Source organism: Python bivittatus, unplaced genomic scaffold (assembly GCF_059951505.1).
Source record: "Python bivittatus isolate LINGU-HERP-01145 unplaced genomic scaffold, Pbiv_v1 ctg000330_np1212, whole genome shotgun sequence".
Taxonomy (NCBI): domain Eukaryota; kingdom Metazoa; phylum Chordata; class Lepidosauria; order Squamata; family Pythonidae; genus Python; species Python bivittatus.
The window spans coordinates 45,592,167-45,616,250 of NW_028277058.1; the positions used below are offsets into that span (position 1 = coordinate 45,592,167).

The window sequence follows — 24,084 nt, forward strand, 5'->3', positions numbered from 1 at the left end:
CAGTTTGCAGTGACTTTATTATTCAGTGGTATAATGCTGGAGGTGCAAACTGACCATGTTTTCCTTCATGTGGTCGCAGGAACCAATGATGCTAATGTCATCATTGAGGAAACTGAATAATAACCATTGGCTTGTGCAAATAGCATCTGGCAAAAATAATTGCAATGGCATATTTCCTGTAGATGCCACTAACGTGCTCCTCCTGAGCTCACAAGGAAGGCAGGCAAAAGCAAAGAGAGGAACGGCTTCACATATCCAAGGATCAGACTTTTCCTTCTCGCAAACCCAAAAAGGTTCATTTCCAAGTGTAATTCAAACACTCATATGCAAATGTTGTACAGCAGGGCTAATACTGTACAAACTACGGCTGAAAGTTTCTACAGAGGGCACATTTGGCTAGTTTTTCCCCCTTGCAGCAGCCTGTATGGAAAGGCATCGGCACAGGGATGTGCAGCTTTTGAGATGTTGTGAGCTACAACCCAAACCCCTGAACTTATGAAGACCTTCAGAAGATGTTTAGTTGACTTAATTTGTTTGCTTGACTTTTTAGTTTAGTTTTTTTTTTTTTTTTTTAAGAATGTAATGGGAACACAAGACCTTGGGGAGATCATCTGTTTTCATTTCCATCCTGAACACCCCCCCGTCCCAGAAAAGACCCAAATAGCTTGAATCATGGGGCCAAAATTCAGCAGCTAAAACACTAAAATCAGTAGTAAAATTTCAGACTAGTGGTTTTGGAGGGGGGGGGGGTTTAAAGGTTTCAAAACATTCATGCCACCAAAAATCTGCTATTTACTGTTGAACTTTCATAAACTGTCTCAGAGAGCAGGGAGTCAACCTGTAGGCCATGGTCTATAGGTTACTCACCTCTACCTAAAGATATATAGCAGTGTTTCTCAACCTTGGCAACTTTAAGACGTGTGGACTTCAACTCCCAGAATTCCCCAGCCAGCTATGCTGGCTGGGGAATTCTGGGAGTTGAAGTCCACACGTCTTAAAGTTGCCAAGGTTGAGAAACACTGACCTATAATATTGAGAAGTGATTTTGAGCCCTCTAAATTACAGAATTAGGCATCATGAGCAGAGTTTCAATGCTATTTAAAAAGTCAAGCAGCAAGAAGCTTGGAAGAGGTCTCAGGGGCAGGTAGGCCTTCTGCACGCTTCATGCTTGCTGTCCTCTGTTTCTAGGAAAAGGCAAGCTAAATTATGCAAAGTAAATTAGGCAATAAATATTGTTTATTGTATTTCTTAATTTGGCAATCATTTGGCTGCAGCAGAAATCTCTCAGCTGTATCCAGAATGCCATTGTATATCCCACTACTGTGGCTAGTTAGGCTGTAAGAAAATGAAGGGAAAAGAATTACAAAGAAAAACAGATCTTTCCCATCAATGGTCCTGTACCTCTGATTTTTTTTTTTTTAATTTAATCAGCCATTCGCGCTTGGATCCCTCAGACTTCAGCCCAAATCTCCGTTCAGCAGGGAGGAATCAGGTTAGGAAAAGTCGCTGCATTGCAAACGTTTCCTCTGGTTTTTTTTAAAGATCCCACTTTCTTTTGCTATAACTTCAAAGGTTTTCTGCTTTTCCATGATCTTAACTTGGCTTCCTACGAAAGTAGAAGCAAAGGAATGAAATGGTGTCTCTTTAAGCAGGGAACATGATAAAATATTTATGTCCATTGGAACAGGGAACTGCTTGTGCTTTCAAAGCAGGGAAATAAAACATACCCGGTAAGATGAGATGTTCTTCGGTGTCCCATTTAACAGCTGGACAAATAGATTATAAAGGTGCCCAGCAAGCAAGGCATAGCATATGACAGATGGTTATGACAATCACACCCAATCCTGTCCCTACATCTTGCCAACTTTTTTTTTTTTTGCTAGCCCAGCTGTTCTGTCTTTAGCAGCAGCAACCCATTTCATTCACAATTTCAATAGTGAAGCTTTTCCTAGCATGCCCATGAATGCATCAAGTTTTCATCTGCTGAAATTCTAGCCATCAGGCTAATTTCAACAGAGCAGAGCCAGTTTCAATTGCTCCCTCTAACATGTTCCGTATCTGAGATTTATAGCTATTCATTGCACGGGTTGATGGACAACACCATGCCTGTAGTGTAATAAAGGAACACCGAAGACAACTCAGTCTGATTGTGTGAGGAAATGAAGCTGGGATTGTCGTCTGTGCTTGGGAAAAGCAGCTGCAGCCAGGCAGAAATGCTTCCCACCCCACTTCCCCAAGGCTCAGTACAGCTCATGTTTTTCCTCAAAGGGTTGTAAAAGTTTATAGCCCCAGAAACCTGAGAAATGGGTTCATGCAATCATTCACTCACGAGCTTCCCTAATTGAGCCACACCCTGGCATTTTCAAGGCCCCTCCGACATCCAGAGGCAGCCTTACCCCACCCAGGCTCTTCGCTTACACAAGCAAATGCTAAGACAGAGTATGTGGGGGTGTGTAGGAGAAAAGGAGATAGGAAAATGAAGATTGACAACTATTACAGGCAGGAAAGAGGACTATCAGTCAACTGCCAGGACTATGAGCCACAGTAAGCAGCATATCCTGGTGGGATTCCTGCCTGGAGCTTGGCTTGGGAGCTCAGCTGGAGTGCTCAGAAGCAACCCTGCTTAAGAGCAGAGCTTGGCGGCAACTAGAACAACCACACTGAGGCTGGACCTCATCCCAACTAGTGCAAGAACTTTTGGGAAAAGACAAAGGTTGTAGGCTACTTTATAGCTGTTGAGACTTTTGTCTCAACTGAGTATAAAGGACTGAATATTAAAGACATATTTATGTGGCAACAGCAACGTAAGTCCTAGATGGGTGGAGTTGACCCAGAGCAATAGCCTGTTGTTGGGGAAGGTGTGTGCTGCAATAAAGCACTGTGTACAGATTTGCTACACTGTGGTGTGTCCAGTCCTTGGAAAAGAAAGAACCCTCACAGATTGCTTCTATTCTCTTTTCCATGGGTAATCTATAGCAATATTTCTCAATCTTGGCAATTTCTACATGTGCACAAATTCTTCAGCCAAAAGAGCCATTGCTAGAACCCTGATTTACAGGATTCTCGTTCTGGGCCTCCCTAACTCCAAGCATGACGTTCCTGTGGCATATACTCTGTGATAGCTTAGCAAAACAAGAAGCAAAGATTCCAGTTTAAAAGTTTGTTCAGTGTACAAATCCCATATACAACACAAAGGACACCAAGAGGATCAAACTTAGCATCTAATTACAGAGAATCATTTGCTCAATAAACAGCTTAATACCTTCCAATTCTTACCTTTCATTCTATAAAATAAGTTATTTAAATATAGAAAGACCCAGCCCCTACAGACAAGACAAATATGAGGTAGGAAAAAAGGATTAAGTCATTGAATGAAGGTTTTCCTCCCATATTGAACAAGGTGATGGTCTGTGGATTCTTTAATTGAATCCATCCATCCAACCTATTCTTAGCATTCTTGCTTTTTAGTTTTTTAAAGATCCCAACAATCACTCTCTAAAATAGGTTAGAACTATGCAGCAAAACATCAGAAGATGACTATTCAAATGTCTAAAAAGCAAGCAAGAAAGCAATTTGTTAAAGATAGTACCTAGCATAAATTATAAAGTACTATTCAGCCAAAGATGACTGGAAACCGAAACATATACCTAGTCAATCCAACTCTTCTTCCAAAGCAAAAAGGGACCCTACAGCCAAAATCATCTATTTGAAAGACCAATAAAATTCAGTCTATGTAAGAAGAATCAGATGCTACTAATAGGCAACTAATTGAGTCTAACTGGAATTTAGCAAAGATGTCAGGGCCAACAGTACTAAACCAGCCCACGTACCCAATGTCCATTATTTCCTCAGTGATCTGGAAGGAGGCTTTTATTAGAGTCCTTCCCCCATGACTACCTCAAATATAACAACAGAACCACCACTTCTGCTACTAGGGAAGGGTGGTGGTGGAAAATATTGACTGTATCATAAAATTCCTAACAAACAACAGCTGAAAGGACTAAGCAAGGGAGAACAGGTGGAGAACCTGAGGCCACCAGGTGAGTATTCCTAGCCTATGATTAAAGCTGCAAAGAGCCCTACAAGCTTGGGTTTCAACTGAAGAAACAGACTAGGTTCTCAGAAATTTATATGTGCTCTTGATGATGGTTAGATCATGGTATCCATCATTAAGGGCATAAGGCACTGGAGTGATCATCACTCCTTACTATTTTTTCTTGTCTTTTTTCAATATTATCCTATTATCACTCCAGTAGAGATTCATAAATACAGGCTTAGGTAGTATTGGAAACCTAGATACTCCATAGTGTAACAGAACACAAATTCCAGTGTATGAAAACGACCACTACCCAAGAAGTAATACAGATCAAATTATCAAGATGGCAGATAGGGCCCATTGTAATTACAGATAACAGAAACAATGCAGACTAAGTCAACAGAAAAAATTCTGCAAACTTCAGGGGCTGAGATATGAGGTTAATTGCACTGTTTTCAGATGAGATCTTACAACACTGGATCTTTCCTCATAACCAAAGAATAACTGATACTAATTGTGACTCAGCTGGGATAAGCTAAGACCTTTTTCTCAAAATGGAGTTAGAGTTACAAAGCTAGGAGAAAAAAACAATTCTCTCTATTGTTTAGTAAAGAAAAAGTGAGGATTTTAAAAACTGTATTACTTTTGAAGTAATGGAAGAAAAAGCTGTCCCCTACAACTTGTCCTCCTTCTGCCAAGTCAAAAACTGAACACACATGTTGACCATAATTTAACTGAATCATCATATGGAGAGCACGTGCATGTCTGTACATGCATAAGGTAAGGAAGAGGAATTATGTCACAGGAAAACAAAAATGCCTTTAGGGATTTTTGGAACTGGAAGATCTGTCACCTACAGGATGTTATGAAGGTTCAAGCAGTGTGAAAATTTCACATTGGTCCCCAGAGAATAAAGTGCTTTTCCCATCCACCCATCCAAATTCCCAGCCAACAGATATGATTTAGTCTCTCAAAAGAACTGTATGCTGGGTTGTTTAGATACAGGTGGGGTAGAAGATAATGAAGCAGGCTATCCTTTATACAGAACTCACAGAAAGCGTGGTTGGGCAATCTATTGTGAATAGGAAAAATGGTATCTTCTTTAAGATCCATTCAAAAACAATTATTAACAGGATAAAAATAAATAACACTTTCTGTAGAGTGCTCCCTTAAATAAAAGGCAATACTTCACAATATGAGTTGTGGCAAGTTCCACCAGTTCATCCTGTAGTCTTTAACCGTTGTTGCCATCCACTCACGTGTGAATTCTGCATCTCTCCCCCTTCCAGCACCCACCACTTCTAAGTACAACAAGGGTTATCAATGACCAGCATGACATCAATGCCATAGACTTCCAAGAGGTCCATGAGGAAGCTACGGTCACCTTGAGGGTCCAAGCCCATTCCACGGGCATGGTCAGCTGTTAATGTCTTGTCCTGGCTGGCTGATACCTCCATCAATGTCTGAAATATCCGGTTGTTCTGCTCCATGAAGAACCTTAGAGATAATGTGAAATGGAGATGTGAAGATGTGCAAGGCCCAAAGGCATTCTGCTCTCCAAATCTTCTGTTACCTCAATTAAAAATATTTTGGAAAGATTCAGCTGCCCAGGAGTTAAGTTGGCAATGACTTAAAGCTGACCACAAGCCACCTGTCCTGTATAGGAAATACTACTCCTCAACAAGTTTCTACAAAATACTTTACTGAAGTTCCACATTTTCTTACCTTACAAGGTGCTTCTTCAAGAATTCTAATTCAAACATTGGACATCCTATCTAAATCAATTAATTATTGTCTAGACAGATCTCTCTTTGCTTCTCTGGAGGCTTTTTGATGATGCCCTTCATTTCTTTTTGCATCTACAGCCTCCCATTACATCAGAGGTAGGGCTATCTACTGGCCATGGTCAGCATAACCAGCATAACTCAGGCATGTTCTTTTGCTGTACACCAGGCTCTCTGTCCCACCTCACCTTTTAAAATGGTTTTTTGATTTAAAGCATTAGGCAAATAAAAGTTGGCATGTTGCAAAGTAAAACACTAGCTCCTAGCATCATATACATTTGCAGAAATGGGCCCTAAATAGGTCATACTGGGATAGTAGAGACCATCCTGAGGAGCAAATTTACCTTCTGATACGTGCTACTCCCTGTGGCAGCCATTTTGTGAGTGCACCCACCACAAAGTCTCAAAATTCAAAACTACTCTTAACCCAGTTGTGCCATTTACCATTCAGGTTAATATTAACATGTCGCTACTTTTCCAGGTTTGTGAGCTACTATGGAGAGACTGTCAACCTAACTTTTAACCATGCAGCCACTGACTTTGGCTAACAAACACTCTAAAGAGTTTTCTCTTGCAATACTTCTTGATATTTATTTCCTTGCAGATGATGAAGTCATAACATTTCAAACTCAGGGTGTGTTTTCAGCTTAGGTTTAGTTCAATTTCCACTGCCCCACCAATAGCATAAATATAGCTATTGCTACAACCTGATTACAGAACTTGGAATATAGCTTTCAAGGCTCAGATGCTAAGATGACCATCAGAGTGGTAGATCTTTACATTTGTCCCACTCTGGCATGTGGCCCCATGAAATGTGGTTTCTCTAATGGCTACTGTGGCTTGCAGAAGTCCATAAGAAAACTACATTTCTCAGGGGCAGCTGCCCCACACTGTGCAGGTATGTATGGGGGGAACTTCCACCTAATCCCATCATCATTAAATATCCAACTGCATTCAGATAATGAGACAGGAGGAGGCTTACAGAGGATGAGAAAGGGGGATCAGGGGAAATAATCAAGGTCTAAATAATCACAATCTAAATCCACAGAACGGCTTGAAAATATCACAAACAGCTCATCGTTAGCTTCAAGCAGTGCTCTGAAGAATCCCATCCAAACAACTTACAAGATGAAGAGGTCCTCTTCACAAGAACTGCAGTCACCATCTACTTCCTGGGAGTACATCAGCATCTGTCTGAACGAGGGAAACATACATACTCATCACATCAGGATTGCTGGATCCACAGCTGGTGCCCTATAGCAAGCCAAACAAAATATCCACAATACTTCCCGGACATGCTATCCCCGGTATCACTGCAACACCGAAGTGAACATTTGGTTAGAGCCTGCAGTCAGGGAAAGCTAGGTTTAGACAACAGACTTTTCTTAATGTTTTGAAAATGTTGTGGCATTTTCAAAAAGGATTTTCATATTCAAACTTAATGAGCGGAGCCTTCCCTGCATAAACATGCTGGAAAGAAATGACCAGAAATCTGGAACAATTCAGAACTAAAGTAAAGGGTTACATTCAAGCTCCGTGTAAAACTTGGGGAGAAGCACCTAACCAATTTCTGGCGCTACCTCTGATCATTAAGTCTCTGGTACTTCTCCTTATCTGCGCTGTTAATCTTCAGGAGTGGTTGCAGATGCTCGTGGTGTGTCTTTACATTCTGGTTATCCACGTAGACATCATAGAGATCCTGCTTCTCTTCAAAAATTTTCTCTGTTGTGCCTGGTGAAAAAAGCACAAGAGAATGGGCTGGATCCAAACTAAATGAGATGCCCTTGGGTTATTCTACAAACTCAGTGAGAGGTCAGCACCTTAAATACAGTGGTACCTCGGGTCACGAACGCTTCTGTTCACGACCAATTCGGGTCATGAACAGCACCGTTCGCAAAATTTTGCTTCCGTTCGCGAACTCCGCATCAGGTGACGAACAGGTTCCGCGGCCATTTTCCCTGCTGTGACATGTGTTCGTGGCTTCCTGTAGGGAGGGGGACTCTCCCTCCAAACAATAACCGCCTCCCCACCCACCTTCCTGTCCTCCACGCCTCAAGCAAGGTTAGCGTTCTCTCTCTTCATAGTGTACTGTACTTTGTGTCATATTTTTGTAGTTTAAAAAAATATACATATGGTTCAGAACGGATTAACCGTATTTACATTGAATCTTATGGGAAAATTTGATTCAGGTCGCGACCAAAATTGGTTGGCGACCAAATTCATAGGGGTCAGAACGGATTAACCGTATTTACATTGAACCTTATGGGAAAATTTGATTCGGGTCGTGACCAATTCGGGTTGCGACCAGAGTCGCGGAACAAATTAAGTTCGTGACCCAAGGTACCACTGTACAAACGTCTATAGAGCAGAACGGGCTGCAGGTTCATTTACGTTTTCATTCAGCCTCCCAGACTGCTGGTAGCAGATGGTGCAATGGCATCATCAGAGTAGACAGGCCCAAATGTTTAGTGTATATTGGGGACAAGGGGCTTTAAGGGTTAAATGGTTGCTGTAAGTCTTTCAGAAGCTTAACACACATATTTTGATTATTTTGACCAAAGAACTAGGCAAAATCAAACCATGAAAAAACAGCTGTTGAAACAGGGTGCTCTTGGATCTGCCGAAATGGCGGGGGACAGCCTAGGTGCTTGCTGTAGTATATGAAAGCTTTCCCAACATGGTGTACTGCTTGCTAGATGCTTCCTCTATGGAAGTGGTAGTGTTTTTCCAAATAAAGAACAAGATTTGCTGTGAAGCATTAAGACGTGGTACCTCCTTACCTGCCCCATATGAAATGGTACGTTCCTCAAACATCTTTAATGATCAAGTATGCTGAATGTATAAATATTCAATGTAAGATTGTTAGAAGCCCAAATTCTGCAGCAGCCAAACTGATACCAGACAGGACAAATCCAGTAAGGAAATTAATCTGGAGCATTACATACTTACAGGCCACATATGATACTTCAGTCTCCAACATTTCAATGTCGGCTACATTGACGTAGAAAAACGGCTTAGACTCAGGGACGGTCCCACCAATACCAGGCAAAGAGACATTGGCAAGGCAGCAGCAGCAATAAACTATAGGCATGAACAGGAGGAAACCAGCAAGGCGTAAGATAAGGTATGGAACTTCCACAACTCCTTTGAGAACCTGGGAAGAAACCTGCCACAGGAGGTAATGCCCCTACCCAGATCAACCAAATGATAGCCAGGAAATCGAAAAATGTTCATTGAATGCCCTTGGAAAAACAGGGGAGCTCCAATATGAAAAATGCATTTATGAATAAAGACACAAAGACTAATTAACTCTTTCTTTTTCCAGAATTGTTCATTGTTTGTTTTTCTACTTTTTCATGGAGGCCTTCACCTTCTGTTTAGGAATAAGAACATCAGCTCAGTAAGACAGAATCAACTCAATGTGTATGCACGCTGTGTACTAGCTGAAAAACAGACTATTTAATTTCTCTACCCTCCACCCACGTATTCCTGCACACCTTAGGAACTAAGGAAGCAATGGTGTGAATTTGCCAATAAAATAACTTTTTAAAGTATCTACTGAGAACATAATTAATGTGCTAGACAGATTTGGGTTGCAGAAATTCCCCACCCAACCGTAGAGCCCACTGGATGACTTTGGGCTAAACCATCTCTCTCAGCCCAACTTAACTTTCAGGGTTCATGCTGTGGAGAAAAAATTAGGAGAGGTCTTTCTCCATGCCATTTTAAGCACTTGAGAGCAAAGGTGCAATACAAATGCAATCTAATTAAAATAAAAAACACTAAAATGGTTTAATTTAAAATTCATACCATCAGCATGCTAAAAATACTACGCTAGATAACAACTTTGTTTGCCACTTATAAAACATATGCATTGAAGGCTAATTGGGGTATTACCCAAAACCCAAAGAGAAACCTTATGCGTTCTTCTCTGAAAATCTGCACCTGAACACACATGTAAATGTTTGTGCTGTTGAGTGTGGAATATCTTTGGCAAATTAACTTCTCTTATAGGAAAAGATTTTATGAAACAATAATTAAAATGACTGCAGATTATTACAATTTTGCCTGCAAGCCAGTAGCTGTCTTTAAAAATGCTTTCTCTCCCTCTTCTCAAATTCCTGTAATCTGAAATGAGAGAAAGAACAATGCTTCTCTCTGTTGCCTGATTTTGTAACTAAGATTGCATACTCTACCCCTCTTTTCATACCTCTGTAGCAGACCACACCGACAGGAGGTGGAGAAAATATCAAAATGCGTTTGCGAAGCAAGGCGAACTTCCAGAGTGTCAAGATCTGCTCGCCAAAGAACTTGATGAACTGAGACATACAGCCTGCAGGGTGTGTGATCTGCAGCCAGAGGAAACAGCAAGAAACCAATGACAAAGCAGAAACAAGAGGGCTGTGATGGGGAGTGGGTGGGCGAGAGAGGTGGCAGTTTCAACAAAAGTTCTGGGAAGGGAGTAGCTACACAGGGTCAGTATCATCCTTTTTTCAGATAAACAGTGGAAACTGGTCATTCCTTCCCACTCCCAGTAAGGAGTTGACTGGTGTGATAGACACACATATATTATTAAATTTGTATGCCGCTGCCAAACCATTCTGACTCAGCCAACATACAACCAAATAAAACACAATGAAACATCCATGCAGAACAAAAACAAATCCAATATAAGCATCCATAGCAAGTAGCACAAAAACAAATGTAATAAAAACTCCATAAACAAAGGGAAAAAAATAACAATAATAATCGAATAAAATATATATTCCACATTACCCATTATACCAGAACCCAGAATAACTAAAAAATATTAAATCTAATAGTAATAATGAAACCCACAGTCCAACAGCCCCAATTATTCCTCACCTTCATCTCTGGATACATATAGTTGTGGATGGAAGGCAGCCAGTGGATGGGTTGCTGTGAAACAAGAGTGCCTGCTGGGAAAACTCCTTTCTTGTCATCATAAAAGGCTTCCAAGTGAGAGTAATGCCCTGGCATTTCCAACTGGTGCCTGGAAGGGAAGCAAGTAAGCAAGACAAGTGCTAAAAGCGGCCACGGAGTGGTCTTCTGCTTATGGAGCAAGAAGTCATTCTCAGCTCAGCCCCAAGAACGGTAGTTGCTCTCTACAGGCTCCCTTGTCAGATGCCCAATTCCCTTCCTAGCCATCTTCACAGCAAGGCTGACAGCAAGGTGGTCCAGATGAGGTCAGGACTGGGCCCACTGTTTGGGGGATTTTTTGGTAGATGTGCCTCAATTCAAGTGAAAAAGACTGGGCTTCCCTGCAAATCTTCAGAAGGAATCACACATGCAGTATTTCTCTTGCGCATACAGGTCTCGATCCAGAATCGGATTCATGCTTAAGCACACATGTGGTGACATGGCAGGACTGGTTATATCCCATTTTTCACCTGAATTTCACCTATTTCTACTTCATGGGGAAATACCTTCATCTGGGTAATAAGTGGCACGTTGGATCATCACTGTGACAGCCCAAACCTCAGCAGAGATCTAGAAAAACTGCACAAGGCTTCCCACCACGAACAGATTACTGCTCCCAGGACACTTTGAGGCATTACAAGATACACCATCCCCACATGCTTCCTTTATCTAAGGACGTACCTGACCTGGTTCTCCAAGAAGTGCATATATCTATACAACAGAGTGTAGGAAGGAGAAAGAATGCCCACAGATTTCATCCGTGCACCACGTTCCAATTCGCTCTCCACAGGCATATTGGCAAAACAAGCCAAACCAAAGCAAAGGCCTTTCCGGAAGTAACTGGAAAAGAATAAAGAATCTTCAATAAATCAATAGACAAATGACAATGACCTAACAAAGCTTGATGGTGGCAGGAAAGTTTGTGAAAACGGGTAATGGCTGGACCAGAGGATTTACAGCACATAGCAGTTGTGCCTTTGCTCTTCAACTATGGGACTGAAAGCTAACTTGCAACCTATCCTGAAGATACAGAACTAGCACAATTTCCTTATGCTGCTTTTTCCCCTCTAGGGAAGAATAGCATTCTTTCAGTCCTAGCTTCAGTTCTAGGATTAAATAAGCTTTATTTATTTTATCATTTATATAGAGATCTTTCAAGAAGCCTTCCAGCGAAGAATACCTGCAGACCAATCTCACTAAGATAAAAAGATAAGATAATCTATTTTGTTAAGTCTTTATTTGGCACCTAAAGGGTAACAAAGTAAGTACCAGGTATACTTTCTTTGACCAGCCATTGATTGATAGCAGAGGCCCATGGATAAAACCATCATTAAACTACTGGAACTTATGGGCAACTTAGTAAGAGAATGAGTGTTCCTTTTTAGCAGCCTTTCCGAAGCTGGTGCCTTTCACGTGTGCTGGGACTATCACCATGGTCATGCTGGCAGGCAATTCTGGGGACTGCATTTCCAACGTTGAAAAGCAACAGACCCAACAGAAAGGAAGAGAGAAACAAAAGTGATACTGCTGTGGGAGTTTATTACAGAGCAGAGCACCTGGACAGGCAGAAGATATGTAGGTCCTTCTATGTCAGATGATCGATGTTTCAAAGAGGCATGCATAATGGTAATGAGAAATATCAATTATCCTGACATTTACAGGAATCTAATTCTGCCAAGAGGACCAACAAATTCTTGTCCTCTCTTGATGACAATTTCATTTGTAAAAATGTGGAAGAAAGAAATAGCATCTGCTATCCTGGACTTAATCCTCATCAACAGGGAGGAATTAACTAAAGGAATTGGCACCTTGGGAAAAGTGATTATGCTACCTTTGAATCTGTGATATCGAGAAGAATCAAATACCAGAAAAGTGGAGAAAGTGGTGAGCTGGCAATGGGTGATAGTAACAAGTGAAAAACTCTTTTTGTGTTTACATTTCCTCAGACAGGAAATGGAGCTCTAGCTGGTCATCATTATGTCACTGTGAGAAGGAGGAAACTACAGCTTGGGATAAAAAAGGACAATGTGGGTAATTTAAACAAATTCAAGTCTCCAGGACAGGATGAACTCCTAGGATACTGAGGGAACTCACAGAGGCCACTGCAGAACTGCTGAAGAACTGGCCATATCTTGGAAGAGAGTAAATGGCATCTTCACCTTCAAAAAGAAATTACAGACCTGTCAGCTTGACATCTATATCAGGGAAGGTCCTTCAATAGAATATTAGACAGCAAGTTTGTGAGCACTTGAACAGGCATGCTACAATTAACAGGAGCCAGCATGGGGCTATTGCAAACGAATCATGCCAGACTAACCTTATCTTTTTCTTTGATAGAGTTACTAGCTTAAGAGATCAGGAGAACTGCGCCCTGGAAGAGCTGGTCCTTTTGAGGATACCACAGGAATTCTTGTGGTTGATCAAAGTTGAGCAGCTGAGGAGCCAAAGGATTTACAATGTGCCCTTAACCATGGTGCAGCCTTTATGGACATATGCCCAGCAAAAGCCCCACTTTCTTAAACACCTTTGGATTTTATTACTTTACCACCTAAGAGAGATATTCCTAACACCAGGGAAGATCAAAGACTCTCAGTGAGTTGCCTCCTTTCTGGAATTAAGAAGAGGGGGGAAAAATGCTATTTTAAAGGATTTTAATTTAAAAGCAAAAAGCTTAATAAGATTGTGATTCAAGAAAGTTTTCAACAGATAAAGGGGACTGTAATTTTAGAAAACAGAAGATTTTTTTTTTCTGATGAAAGTGCTTTTGAAAATAGCAAAATTAATTAGACAAACAGACCAGAACTTTGTGGGAACGCTGATAGTGTATTATTAAGGACAGTAGATAATTGGTGGACGTTACAAAACAAGAAGATAAGAGTAATATGAGCTAAACTGTGTGTCTGTAATTACAGAGAGCTAATTGGGACTAAAATGTTACAAATAGAGAAAACCGAAAGGGGAAAAAAGAGAGAGGGGGAAGAGAGAGAGAGAGAGAGAGAGAGAGAGACGCCTGCCTTTTACTTTCACCGTAGTAATTGACATACTTTCACTTTCTCACAATGGCAACCACAAGAAAAGCTGCCAAATTAGAAGGACGGAGAGGTTCACTAGAACAACTTACAGATAAGGGCGTTTCCCAAGATTTATTGGAGAAAAGGTTTGACGAATTTAGTAAAACAATGACTGCAACTGTTGCCAATAGTTTGGATATTTTTAAAAAGGAAATGGAAAAAGGATTTGCAGGAATAAGAAAAGATATCAAAGAAGAAGTTAAGAAGATTGAAGGATCTGTAGGGCAATTAGCTGGAGACTTAAAACAAGTTACTGACAAAGTAGAAGTTTTGGAAAGTAAGACAGAAGTTATAAATAGAGAGATGGAGAAAGATTTGGACAATTTGGCATTCCTGGAATTGAGAGAAAAAAATATATATATTTTTAAAGATTTAGAGCAATTCCAGAAGAATATGGAGAAGATATTAGACAAAAGATTGTTAAGTCTTTGTCTAATTTCTTCAGTTGGGAGGAAGAGGACACTGAGACAGAGATTGATAAGCTTTATAGGATTAATACATGTTTTGCAAAATTAAGAAATGTTCCAAGGGTTGTCCTTGTGCACTTTGTCAGGAAGAAGACCAGAGATCAAGTTTTGCAGCAGGATTTTAATGCTGTCCAACATGTTTATCAATAATTTGGATGAAAGAGCTAAGAGGGTGCTTATCAAGTTTGCAGATGACACAAAAGAGGGTGGCTAACACTTTAGAGGGAAAAAGGAAGATTAATAAAAATAGGCTTGAGCAATGAACTGAAATGAATAGGATGGGATTTAAAAACAAGAACAAATGTAAAGTTCTGCATCCAGATAGGGTAAAATATGAGCCAGCAGTTTATGCAACTGCTAAAAAGACAAATGCTATATTGGGGTATGTTCACAGCAGCTGAGAGTCCAAATTGCAGAATTAGTTGTTCCACTCTATACAGCCCTAGTCACATTCCACTTGAAGTACTGTCTGTTTTGGACAAGTGGCATCATCTTTCAAAAATGACAGTGACAAATTGGAGCATGATCAACAGAGACCTGCTAAGAAGGGGAGAATTCTGGAAACTAAGATCTGTGAGGATCAATGAAAGGATCTGTGTATGTTTATCTCACAGAAGAGACAATGGAAGGGGTGATATGATAACAATCTTCAAACATATAAAGGGTTCTCATACAGAAAAGGGACTGGACTTGCTTTCTATTGCCCCAGAGCACAGGATCAGAAACAATGGGTTAAAAATATAAGGAACTAGGTTCAAGATAAGTTAGGAGGAACTTCCTAACTACCGGAGCTATGAGCCAGCGGAAAAGGCTGCCATGCTCAGTAGAGAACTTCAAACAGAGGTTGGATGGTCTTCTGTCAGAGATGCTGTAGTGCAGTGTTTCTTAAAAAAAAATTCTCTCAGGACCCTTTCCCATTTTTAAAAATTATGGAGGACCCCAAAAGAGCTTATGTTTGTATCAGTTATATTTATTGATATTTACCATATTAAAAATTGACACATTTGCTGCCGCTACCACTTCTCATGATTGTTTGATGGGATGTTAATATTGTATTGTTTTTCAACGTAGGCTGGCAAATAACTTTGATTTTGAGGACCCCTGAGAGGGTCTTTGGGGACCCCCAGGGGTCCTGGGACCACACTTTAAGAAACATTGCTGTAGTAGATCTTGCACTGAGCAATTCTATTAACATATCTGGAAAGCATTTTGTTGCTTTCAACATGGCTTGGAAATTTCAGCACTGGCAAGGTATGTTCCTACTGTACAATCCCAGATGCCAATTATATTCCAAATTAACAGCAGTTTCCAGGCCAGTCTTTGAGAGCAACTGCATTTATAATATGATAAAATAGGGGTGTTTACTATTTCCTTATAAATCAATCTCCCAACATTGTGTCTTACTGCAAGATGTTCAAGATACATTGAGGTACAGACATTATCAGGGGCAAACACAATGTTTAACATACTTTGTTTTCCAAATTTATGATTTGCTCCTATAAGAAAGAACAGCTGTAGCCAGCAGGGACAAGGTGCACTGGGGCCATCAGTAAAGTCAAGACGGGTAACCGCAACTACAGTATGCCATCAAACCTTTGCCTCTGTTTTTTACATGCATCATATGCAGAGCACACATTAAAAAGGATGGAGCCTGGATCGCATGGGTGCAGCTAACAACTTGACTTTTTTGTCCTCCTGCAGTTACCCCTGGACAGGCACTCTGAAAGGTGAATCTGAATTTGAAGAAATCACACAAACATGAACAAACTGCCTAGTGTGGCTTAATGTTGCCAGGTACAGGAGTGGGTAAGAGGCTATGCACAGTAAACCCTGGTCGTAAGAAATGTGCAAGCCAGATATGGTAGCCTAGTTCTTCCTCAAATCTGCAGTCACCTATACAACTAAGCTGGCATTAACAATAAGCATTTTGTGTTAATAATGAAAACCACTGTACCCATTCAACCCCTTCCAAATAACAGAAGGGTTTGCATCATTGAGTGGTGCAAGAAGTTTGCGACGTACTCACATGAAATCGGACTGGATTTTATGGGATCCGCTGGCCATAGATTTGAACTCAACACCTTCCAGATCAATGTCTTGTGGCAAACACCATTCAACCATATTACCTGTGCAGAAGGGAGGAAAACAAAACATGAACATGGAGGCAGGTCAAGACCAAGGCCACACAATCACACAGATGTGCCTTTACTCTTCTGAACCATTGAAACCATAGCCCACATTGTCTTATATTATCAGTTTTACAGGGACAGCTGCTTTTGCCTCATAACCAAAATTCTTAGGGCACCCAGATTTGTTTTAGTTGAATTTTTTTAATTTTCTGAAAGAATTTTGGAGAATCAATTTCTCCAAACATTGTGAAAATCTTCTTTATATTTTAAAAAATTCAGCAAGGGTTATTGAGCTAATGTTAGAGTGCATGTGGGAAGTATGGGGCATCCAGGAAGGGGTAGCACCTCTGGTGGAGGGGCCTGCTGTGCCCATTCTAGGGCTGCTCTTTCACCTTTGGTCCCCATCTGGTGCTCAGCTCTCACCTGTGGCTCCAAGAAGCTGTAATACACGCAGTGCCCACATCCCAGTAAACTCTCGGCAGACAGACCAAACCAGGTAAATGTAGTCAACAGGTCTTCGACTCTCAGTGAAATAGGGGATTTACCTATCCCAGCATGTGAAAACTGGCCCTGGCAGATTGAGCAGAGAAGACTGATCAATGGTCCAATGGTCAAGAAGGCAGGCCCAGCAGGCATTGTGGAGCACTAAGAGCATGACAAGGCTCTTAGATGGCCTGGTCATCCACTGCAGCAGGAGCGGTTTCTAGCATTAACAATTGTCTATGCCACTGGATTAAAGTCTCTTATGCCGGGAGAGTGGGACTGCCTCTGTGCAATGGCTGTTCCACCTAAGAGTCCATCACGTACAGGTTTCTGTTGCGCAATTCATCTTCATCTACAACTTATCTGCAAATCATCTCAATCCAAACCTAATTCGTTGAGCCCTGTGGCGATGGGGGAGTAGCAAAGCAACAGGCGGAACTGACCACTGGCAATTGTAGTCACAAACCTGCATGTGGGCAGCCCTTGGACCAGTGGTCGTTCATCTCAGTACCCGGAGAAGCAGGGATGTCCAGCAGCATCCAGAGTGACTGGGCAGCCCTTCTAGGATAGCGCTGCTAACCCTCGCATGAGGGAGGGGGTTAGAAAAGGCACACTAAACATTGCCTGCCCCACAACATCTGGCTAGCTAACTGCGGCTGGCAGATCATCTCCTTAGTGGTCAAGCATCAAGAAAAACGGATCAAAGAAAACTCATTTTTAGAGCCTGGAATGTCCCCACTTTGCTGGAGAGAGACAAGGTGTCAAGGCCTGAAATATGAACAGCACTCATAGCAGCTGAATTTCGCCGTTATAGCAGTGACATTGGTGCACTCACTGAGACCAGGCTGGCAGACGAGGGTTCATTACAGGAAGCAGCAAGTGGATATATGTTCTTTTGGAAAGGGAAACCGCAGACTGACAGCCGGACTCACAGAGTAGGTTTTGCAATCAAAACTGCTCTGCTGAAGAACATCTCCACTCACTGCTGAATAAATGAATGCATTATGAAGTTCCACTTTCCTCTCAGCAAGTCCTGGTATATCACCATTGTCAGCGCCTACACACCAACTCTCATGAGTCCAAACGAAGACAAAGGAAGGTTTCTACGAAGACCTGGACCAGATTATTCGAACAACCTCCATCAGCAACAAACTCATCATTCTGGGCGACTTCAACGTTAGGGTGGGGACAGACAGCAACTACTAGGATGGAGTCCTCGGGAGACATGGGGTGGGAAAACTAAATAGCAATGGCCTGGTGCTTCTGAGCAAATGTGCCGAGCACAACCTGTGCATCAGTAACATGATGTTCAGACTTGCAAACAAGTACAAAACTACTTGAATGCATCCCAGGTCCAAACAGTGGCACCGACTTAACTATGTCCTAGTATGTCAGTGCGACCTTAAAGATGTCACTGAGCCATGCAAGGTGCTGAGTGCTGGACAGATCACAAGCTGGTCTGGTCAGCCCTCAACCTGAACATAGCCCCCTTACATCGTAAGCAACCAGGAATGTCAGAAAGTCATTCAACATAGGCAGACTGCAAGACCCAGGCAAAGTCCAATGCTTCCAAGGTGTACTTAATGAAAACTCTCCAGCAATTTACTGGTTGTAGGAACCTGCTCTGAAAAGCGGATGCAGTTTAAAGATGTCATTACACAGACCGCAACAACTGTACTCGGACTGTAAACCCAAGCACATCAAAACTGGTTTGATGAAAACCATGAGACCATTTCAGCAGCCCTCCAGGCCAAGAACAAGTCCTATGCAGACTGGCAGAATGATCTACCATCTGTGTCAAAGACAAGTTTAAGCACTTGCAGTCCAAAGTGCAGACAGAACTGCAAGAAATGCAGGATGAGTGGTGGCAGAGAAAGGCTGAGCAGGTGGAATGCTATGCAGACATACATGCCACTAGAAAGTTCTTCAGCACCATAAAGTCAGTTTATGGTCCTTCTAAATCAGGATGCTCCTCCCTGCTGTCAACTGATGGGTCAAGCCTGATCAAAGACCAAGAAGGACTGAAAAACCGCTGGGCTGAACACTTTTCTAACCTATTCAATAGGCCATCCACAGTTGATCATGATGTCTTACAGCAGATTCCTCAGTTGCTAGTCTTGGATGCCCTAGTCCTGCCTCCCTCTACTGATGATATCAAGAAAGTTATCTCACAGATGAACTCAAATAAAGCAACAGGTCAGATGGCATTCCTGCTGAGAGCTACAGGCCACTAGATCCAAACACCTTACAAGCGTTGCAAGACATCTTGAAATATATTTGGTCCATAGAGGAGATGCCTGACAACTTCCACAATACCCTTGTTATGGCTCTCTACAAAAAGGGAAGCAAATCAGACTGCAGAAACTACAGAGCTTTCTCACTGCTGTCCATCGCAGGCAAGATCTTTGCCCACATTCTCCTGAACAGACTTGTCACTGACTCAGAAAGGAACCTCCCAGAGGTGCAGTGTGGTTTTTGGCCAGAACATAATATTTGCTGTGAGGCAAGTCCAGGAGAACTGCATTGAGCAGAATAAGCCTCTTTTCTCTGTCTTCACTGACCTGACAAAGGCATTTGACACTGTAAACTGGGAGGCTCTCTGGATCATCCTGAGACAGCTACTCCATGGAACAACAGGACAGGTTCTTTACAATGGTGATATATTAACTTCATTTGCTATTTCTAGTGGGGTAAAACAGAGTTGTGTGCTAGCCCCAGTCCTGTGCAATCTGTTCTTCACTTGCATGTTGTCACATGTTGTCCAGGGTTCGAAGGAGGGAGTATACATCAGTTATTGGACAGCTCTCTCTTTGACTTAGTTGCTAGAATGCATGGATGAAGTGCCTCCAAGAAACCCTCTTTGCTGGTGATTTTGCATTCCTAGTGCACAAAGACAGTGATCTACAGTTGATGCTGAACAAATTCTCAGACACTGCTATTTTCTTTGGCCTGACTATCAACCTGAACAAGACTGGAGTACTTTACCAGCCCATGCCAAATACCAATCCCGAAGAACGAAAAATCACTGTTGACAACATCCAGCTGACAAATATAAACTGCTTCAAATACTTGGGAAGCATCGTTTCAAGCGATGGGTCTTTGGGACAAAGAAATTGACTCCAGGATCAGCAACGCCAGCCTGGCACTGGGATGGCTGCATATTAGAGTGCTCAATCAACACAACATAAATATCTCCACAAAGCTGAATATCTACAGAGCTGTGGTTATCCCTTCTCTCCTATATGGATATGAATCCTGGACTCCATACTGAAGACACATCAAACAAGCGGAGAAATTTCACATGAATGCTCTCCATTCCATCCTTGGCATTGGTTGGCAAGACCGTTCTCCAACCTGAAGGTCTTGGATCACACAGAGTGCACCAGCATTGAATCCCTGCTTATCAGAACCCAGATCCAGCGGGTGGGACACATCATCACAATAGATGACCACCATATGCCTCGCCAGTTGTTCTATAGTGTCCTGGAGTTTGGGAAGAGACCTCAAGGTACGCAAATTGCCACGCAAATGCTACAAAAACACTGTGAAAGAAACCCTACGCCACTGTGACATCCAGCCAGGGGAACTGGAAGCTGTGGCTGCTAACAGAACCCACTGGCAAGCCCTGTGCTATGAAGCCTCCATTAGCTTTGAAGACAGGGGCTGCCAAAAACTGATAGAAAACCATGAGCAGTGTCACAGAAGAACACTCAGAGTTACTACAACAATGGATTTCCAGTGCCCTCAGTGTGCTAAACTCTGAGCTTCCAGATTGGGACTCCAGAGCCACCTCCATGTCCACAGGTGGACTGTGTCTTCTTTGAACCTGAAGGACTACCATAGAGTACATGTCATTATAATTGCTCTGCTGTCTACCCTAAGTGCTTTATTGTCTTATGTTGGTCAATCTCTCACTCTCTCTCAAATGTACAAGTGTTGCCTAATTTTGCTAGGTACAGGGAAGACTAAGAGATTATGACTTACTTCCAGACACCTGCTAAATACAATATTTATATTTATTCCAACCCCCTGGAAGCCTTATAATATCAGACCTCTACAATTTAAATAGATATTAGACTTAAGAAACACTATATCAGATCAAAATGTGCCCATTGAAGCCTGGTACTTTTTGCTCTGACTGGAACAGCTATCTAGAGCTTCATGCAGAAGTCTTTCCCGTCACCTGCTACTTGATGTTGGTTAACTGATGTGTGGCCAAAACCTGGCTCACCTAAAGCAACCAAATCACTTTGAAGATACAACATAATTTTATTAGCATACATACAGTATATACTGGGCTCCCAGCAAAGCATTGACACCTTGCTAAGCAGCCCTGAGCAAAGGCAGAACCAGAGCTTATGTACCCTTGGCCTACTACATTGCAAAGGCAAGACAAGGAAAAAGGCAGACACAGTGGAAATTACAGCACAATGTTGGAATGTTTTAGATAAATCCATCTGGGTGACCTTATTATTTATCCTTTCCTTTTAGGTCAGTATGCTAGCCATACTATCTTTGAGATATGGTCAGTGAATATAAACAGTTTGGTTTACTGAGCCAAAAGGTTCCTGACTGATTCTTCTCCTTGTCACCACTCAGGGTCAATTCAGCTTACTGTGGATGTCTTCCTTCAAGGGCACTTTAACCAGTTCATATGTATTGGTGGTGGTGGTGGGGCATTTAATAGGTTTGGTAGTGAATGCAGCTTACATGTGTATGGGAGGTACCTTTTTACTACTGCATTGGAGATGCCAAGGATTGAGCCCGGAATCTTTTGCATGTAAAACACATGTCCTCCCTTCCGGGCTGTGGTCCTTCCTAGGCATTCCATATCTGGGTTGCAAAAATCTGAAGGACCCTTTGATGGCAGCAAAGAAACACAGTATTCTTTGGACCTTTTGCTGCTACCTAGTGATTGTCCAGATGTTTACAATCCATATATGGTAGCATTAGTCCTTCCCCAGATCCATGACTGCTATCTCTCTAGGTGCTTGTTCTTTTAGTTATCACTATAGATTATGCTGTTACATTATCCTACCTCCAAAGAGCACAGGTACAGGTTTCTTCCTCCCTCCGCCCATATTATCTATACCCCAATCCTGTGGGGTAGGTTAGGCAGATTTATCTGTTTCTTATTCTCATTTGTTCTATTCCATCCTTCAGGATGACAATCTTCTGAAGCGACTTAAAAAGACTATAAATGATTAAATATTATTTCAACAAAACAATTACCATTATTTCTGTCCCATCGTTCAGGATGACATTTCACCTATAGCCCCCTTGAAATATCCTAGGGCCCCCAGGGTGCCATATGGCCCCTGGCTGAAAACTGCTAAACTAGAGGACATTCTGCCCAGTGCTCTCTCAACTTGGAGCCAGACCTGGATTTTCTGCATGAAACACTTGTGCTCTACCACTGAGCTTCAGCCTGTTGGGCAGACCAATTATCCACTTGTCTATTTTAAGGTGGATCCCTATTTTCATGAATTGCTATAGCTTCATTCAACTTTAAGTCTACAGACTACTTTTTCTGGATAATTCTCAAATATTACATCTGGACTAGACAAGGCCAGCCCTGCCCTGCCCTAAGACAGGATGAATTGGCTTCCTCAATTGACAGATATTAAGTGGAGGAGGAAGCAGCAGTGTTGGAGTCAAGTTCTGCTACCCAATTCAACTGATCTCCTAAACATGGAATGTTGCCATCTTAGCTAAAAAATATATTGGACCAAACTTTAGGAAGAAATACCAGTTTGATGACACCTTCCGAGATGCTTATCTGGTTAAGGAGTAGGGAGTTTATTTGCTGAAACAGGTCTCAAAATTTTGTTTGCCTTAAGTAAAACAAATACAAAAGAATGGGAAAAGAAAACAGGACAATGATGGTTTTACTCATGGGTGTGGTAGCACCCTGCTCTGACATTTTGCTGCTCCTCTACAGAAATTTGGACTCTGATGGGAAGGCATTAACCTAACCAGTTCAACTGGAGTCATGGGTTTATTTTTTTGGAATTATAATTACTGTATTAGATGTGTTTTAGATATCCAGGATCCAAAGGGAATATAAACATCTAAGTACAACAATCAAGAATAAAACCATCTATCATAAAACAAGACAATAAAAACACTAAGAATACAACAGGTAAAACAATATTTATCTCAAAAAGGCAGTTAGGTGTCAGGGCACTTATTACCATGCAGATGCTTGAGTCAACAAGGATATATAAACCAGTTAAGCTGGCTGGAAATCATTTGGTCTTAAGCATCTTACTAACTCATATTATAGGTTTTCCAATCCCCAGCAACCTTATTTTGAATTCCATGTTTAAGTGAGCCTTCCCCCATTTTGGCACTTGCTAAATGTCTTGGATCCCAGACACTCAGACATGGTTGGGGATTATGTGAGTTGGAGTTAACACATCTGAACTCCAGCAAGCTGGTGAAGGCCAATTTAGGCACTTGCTTGGTGGCCATTGATGATAAAAGAACTGCATGGAGGAGAGAATAAAATTACCAATGTGCAGATTCTTCTCCATCTCCCTCTGGTGCTCTGCCAATGCTGTGATGCAGCTGGCAGTGGTGGAACTGGAATGTCCTCCCTGACAACCCTTTCCAGAGTTTTTTTAGCAGTGAGCAAACTGTGACCTGTTTTTCCAGGTACATCATTTGCTCTTGTCTTATGTCAATCAGGAGGCTAGTACACGTGCCTTGTGTGATTTTACTCTCTTTTGGACTTTTCAGTCATCTGAATGCATTTGTGTTACTCTACCTCACTGGACAGATAAAGTGAATTAAATTAAACAATCATGTGCCTCTAGTTTCAAAACCTACCAAGTGCTGGATGGACTACAACTGTCTCCCCAAATAAGAGCTATACAACTTGTTAGCTGAGGGCCCGCTTACAACCTCTCTTTATTACTTCCTTTTTCTTCCTTTTCCCTCCCTCCACTTCATCTCTGCCCTGCCCCCAAAGTCTCACTCCTTTGTTTGTTCTAGTATTTGGCTGGTCTGATCCCTATCTCTTCTTCCCTCTGTGCTCACCTTCCAGCCACGTCACCTCTTTCATGCTTATGAGCAAGGCGGTGAGGCAGTTTACCATGCAAATAAAGATACTTTTGGCCAAAGGCCTTAAACAGATGGCTGGCCTTCTAGGGGAAAGAGGCGGCCTTGCCA

At 41.8% G+C, this 24,084-nt stretch overlaps 1 protein-coding gene across 3 annotated transcripts in view; it reads right to left on the bottom strand.

Moving 5' to 3' along the window:
* DENND11 (DENN domain containing 11) overlaps positions 1-24,084 on the bottom strand; it is a 59,487-nt gene that overhangs the window by 29,110 nt on the left and 6,293 nt on the right. The window contains exons 2-10 of one of the 3 annotated variants that reach the window (XM_088141147.1): positions 16,326-16,425; positions 11,443-11,601; positions 10,687-10,834; positions 10,031-10,169; positions 8,770-8,901; positions 7,401-7,551; positions 6,946-7,014; positions 5,421-5,533; positions 969-1,606 (exon numbers count right to left, since the gene is read on the bottom strand). In XM_088141147.1, the coding sequence (XP_087997273.1) occupies positions 1,494-1,606; positions 5,421-5,533; positions 6,946-7,014; positions 7,401-7,551; positions 8,770-8,901; positions 10,031-10,169; positions 10,687-10,834; positions 11,443-11,601; positions 16,326-16,425 (1,124 nt within the window). In that variant the 3' untranslated portion in view covers positions 969-1,493. Of the gene's footprint in view, positions 1-968; positions 5,534-6,945; positions 7,015-7,400; positions 7,552-8,769; positions 8,902-10,030; positions 10,170-10,686; positions 10,835-11,442; positions 11,602-16,325; positions 16,426-24,084 lie in introns of those variants that run through there. The other 2 variants (XM_088141146.1, XM_088141149.1) reach the window with 2 other exon arrangements.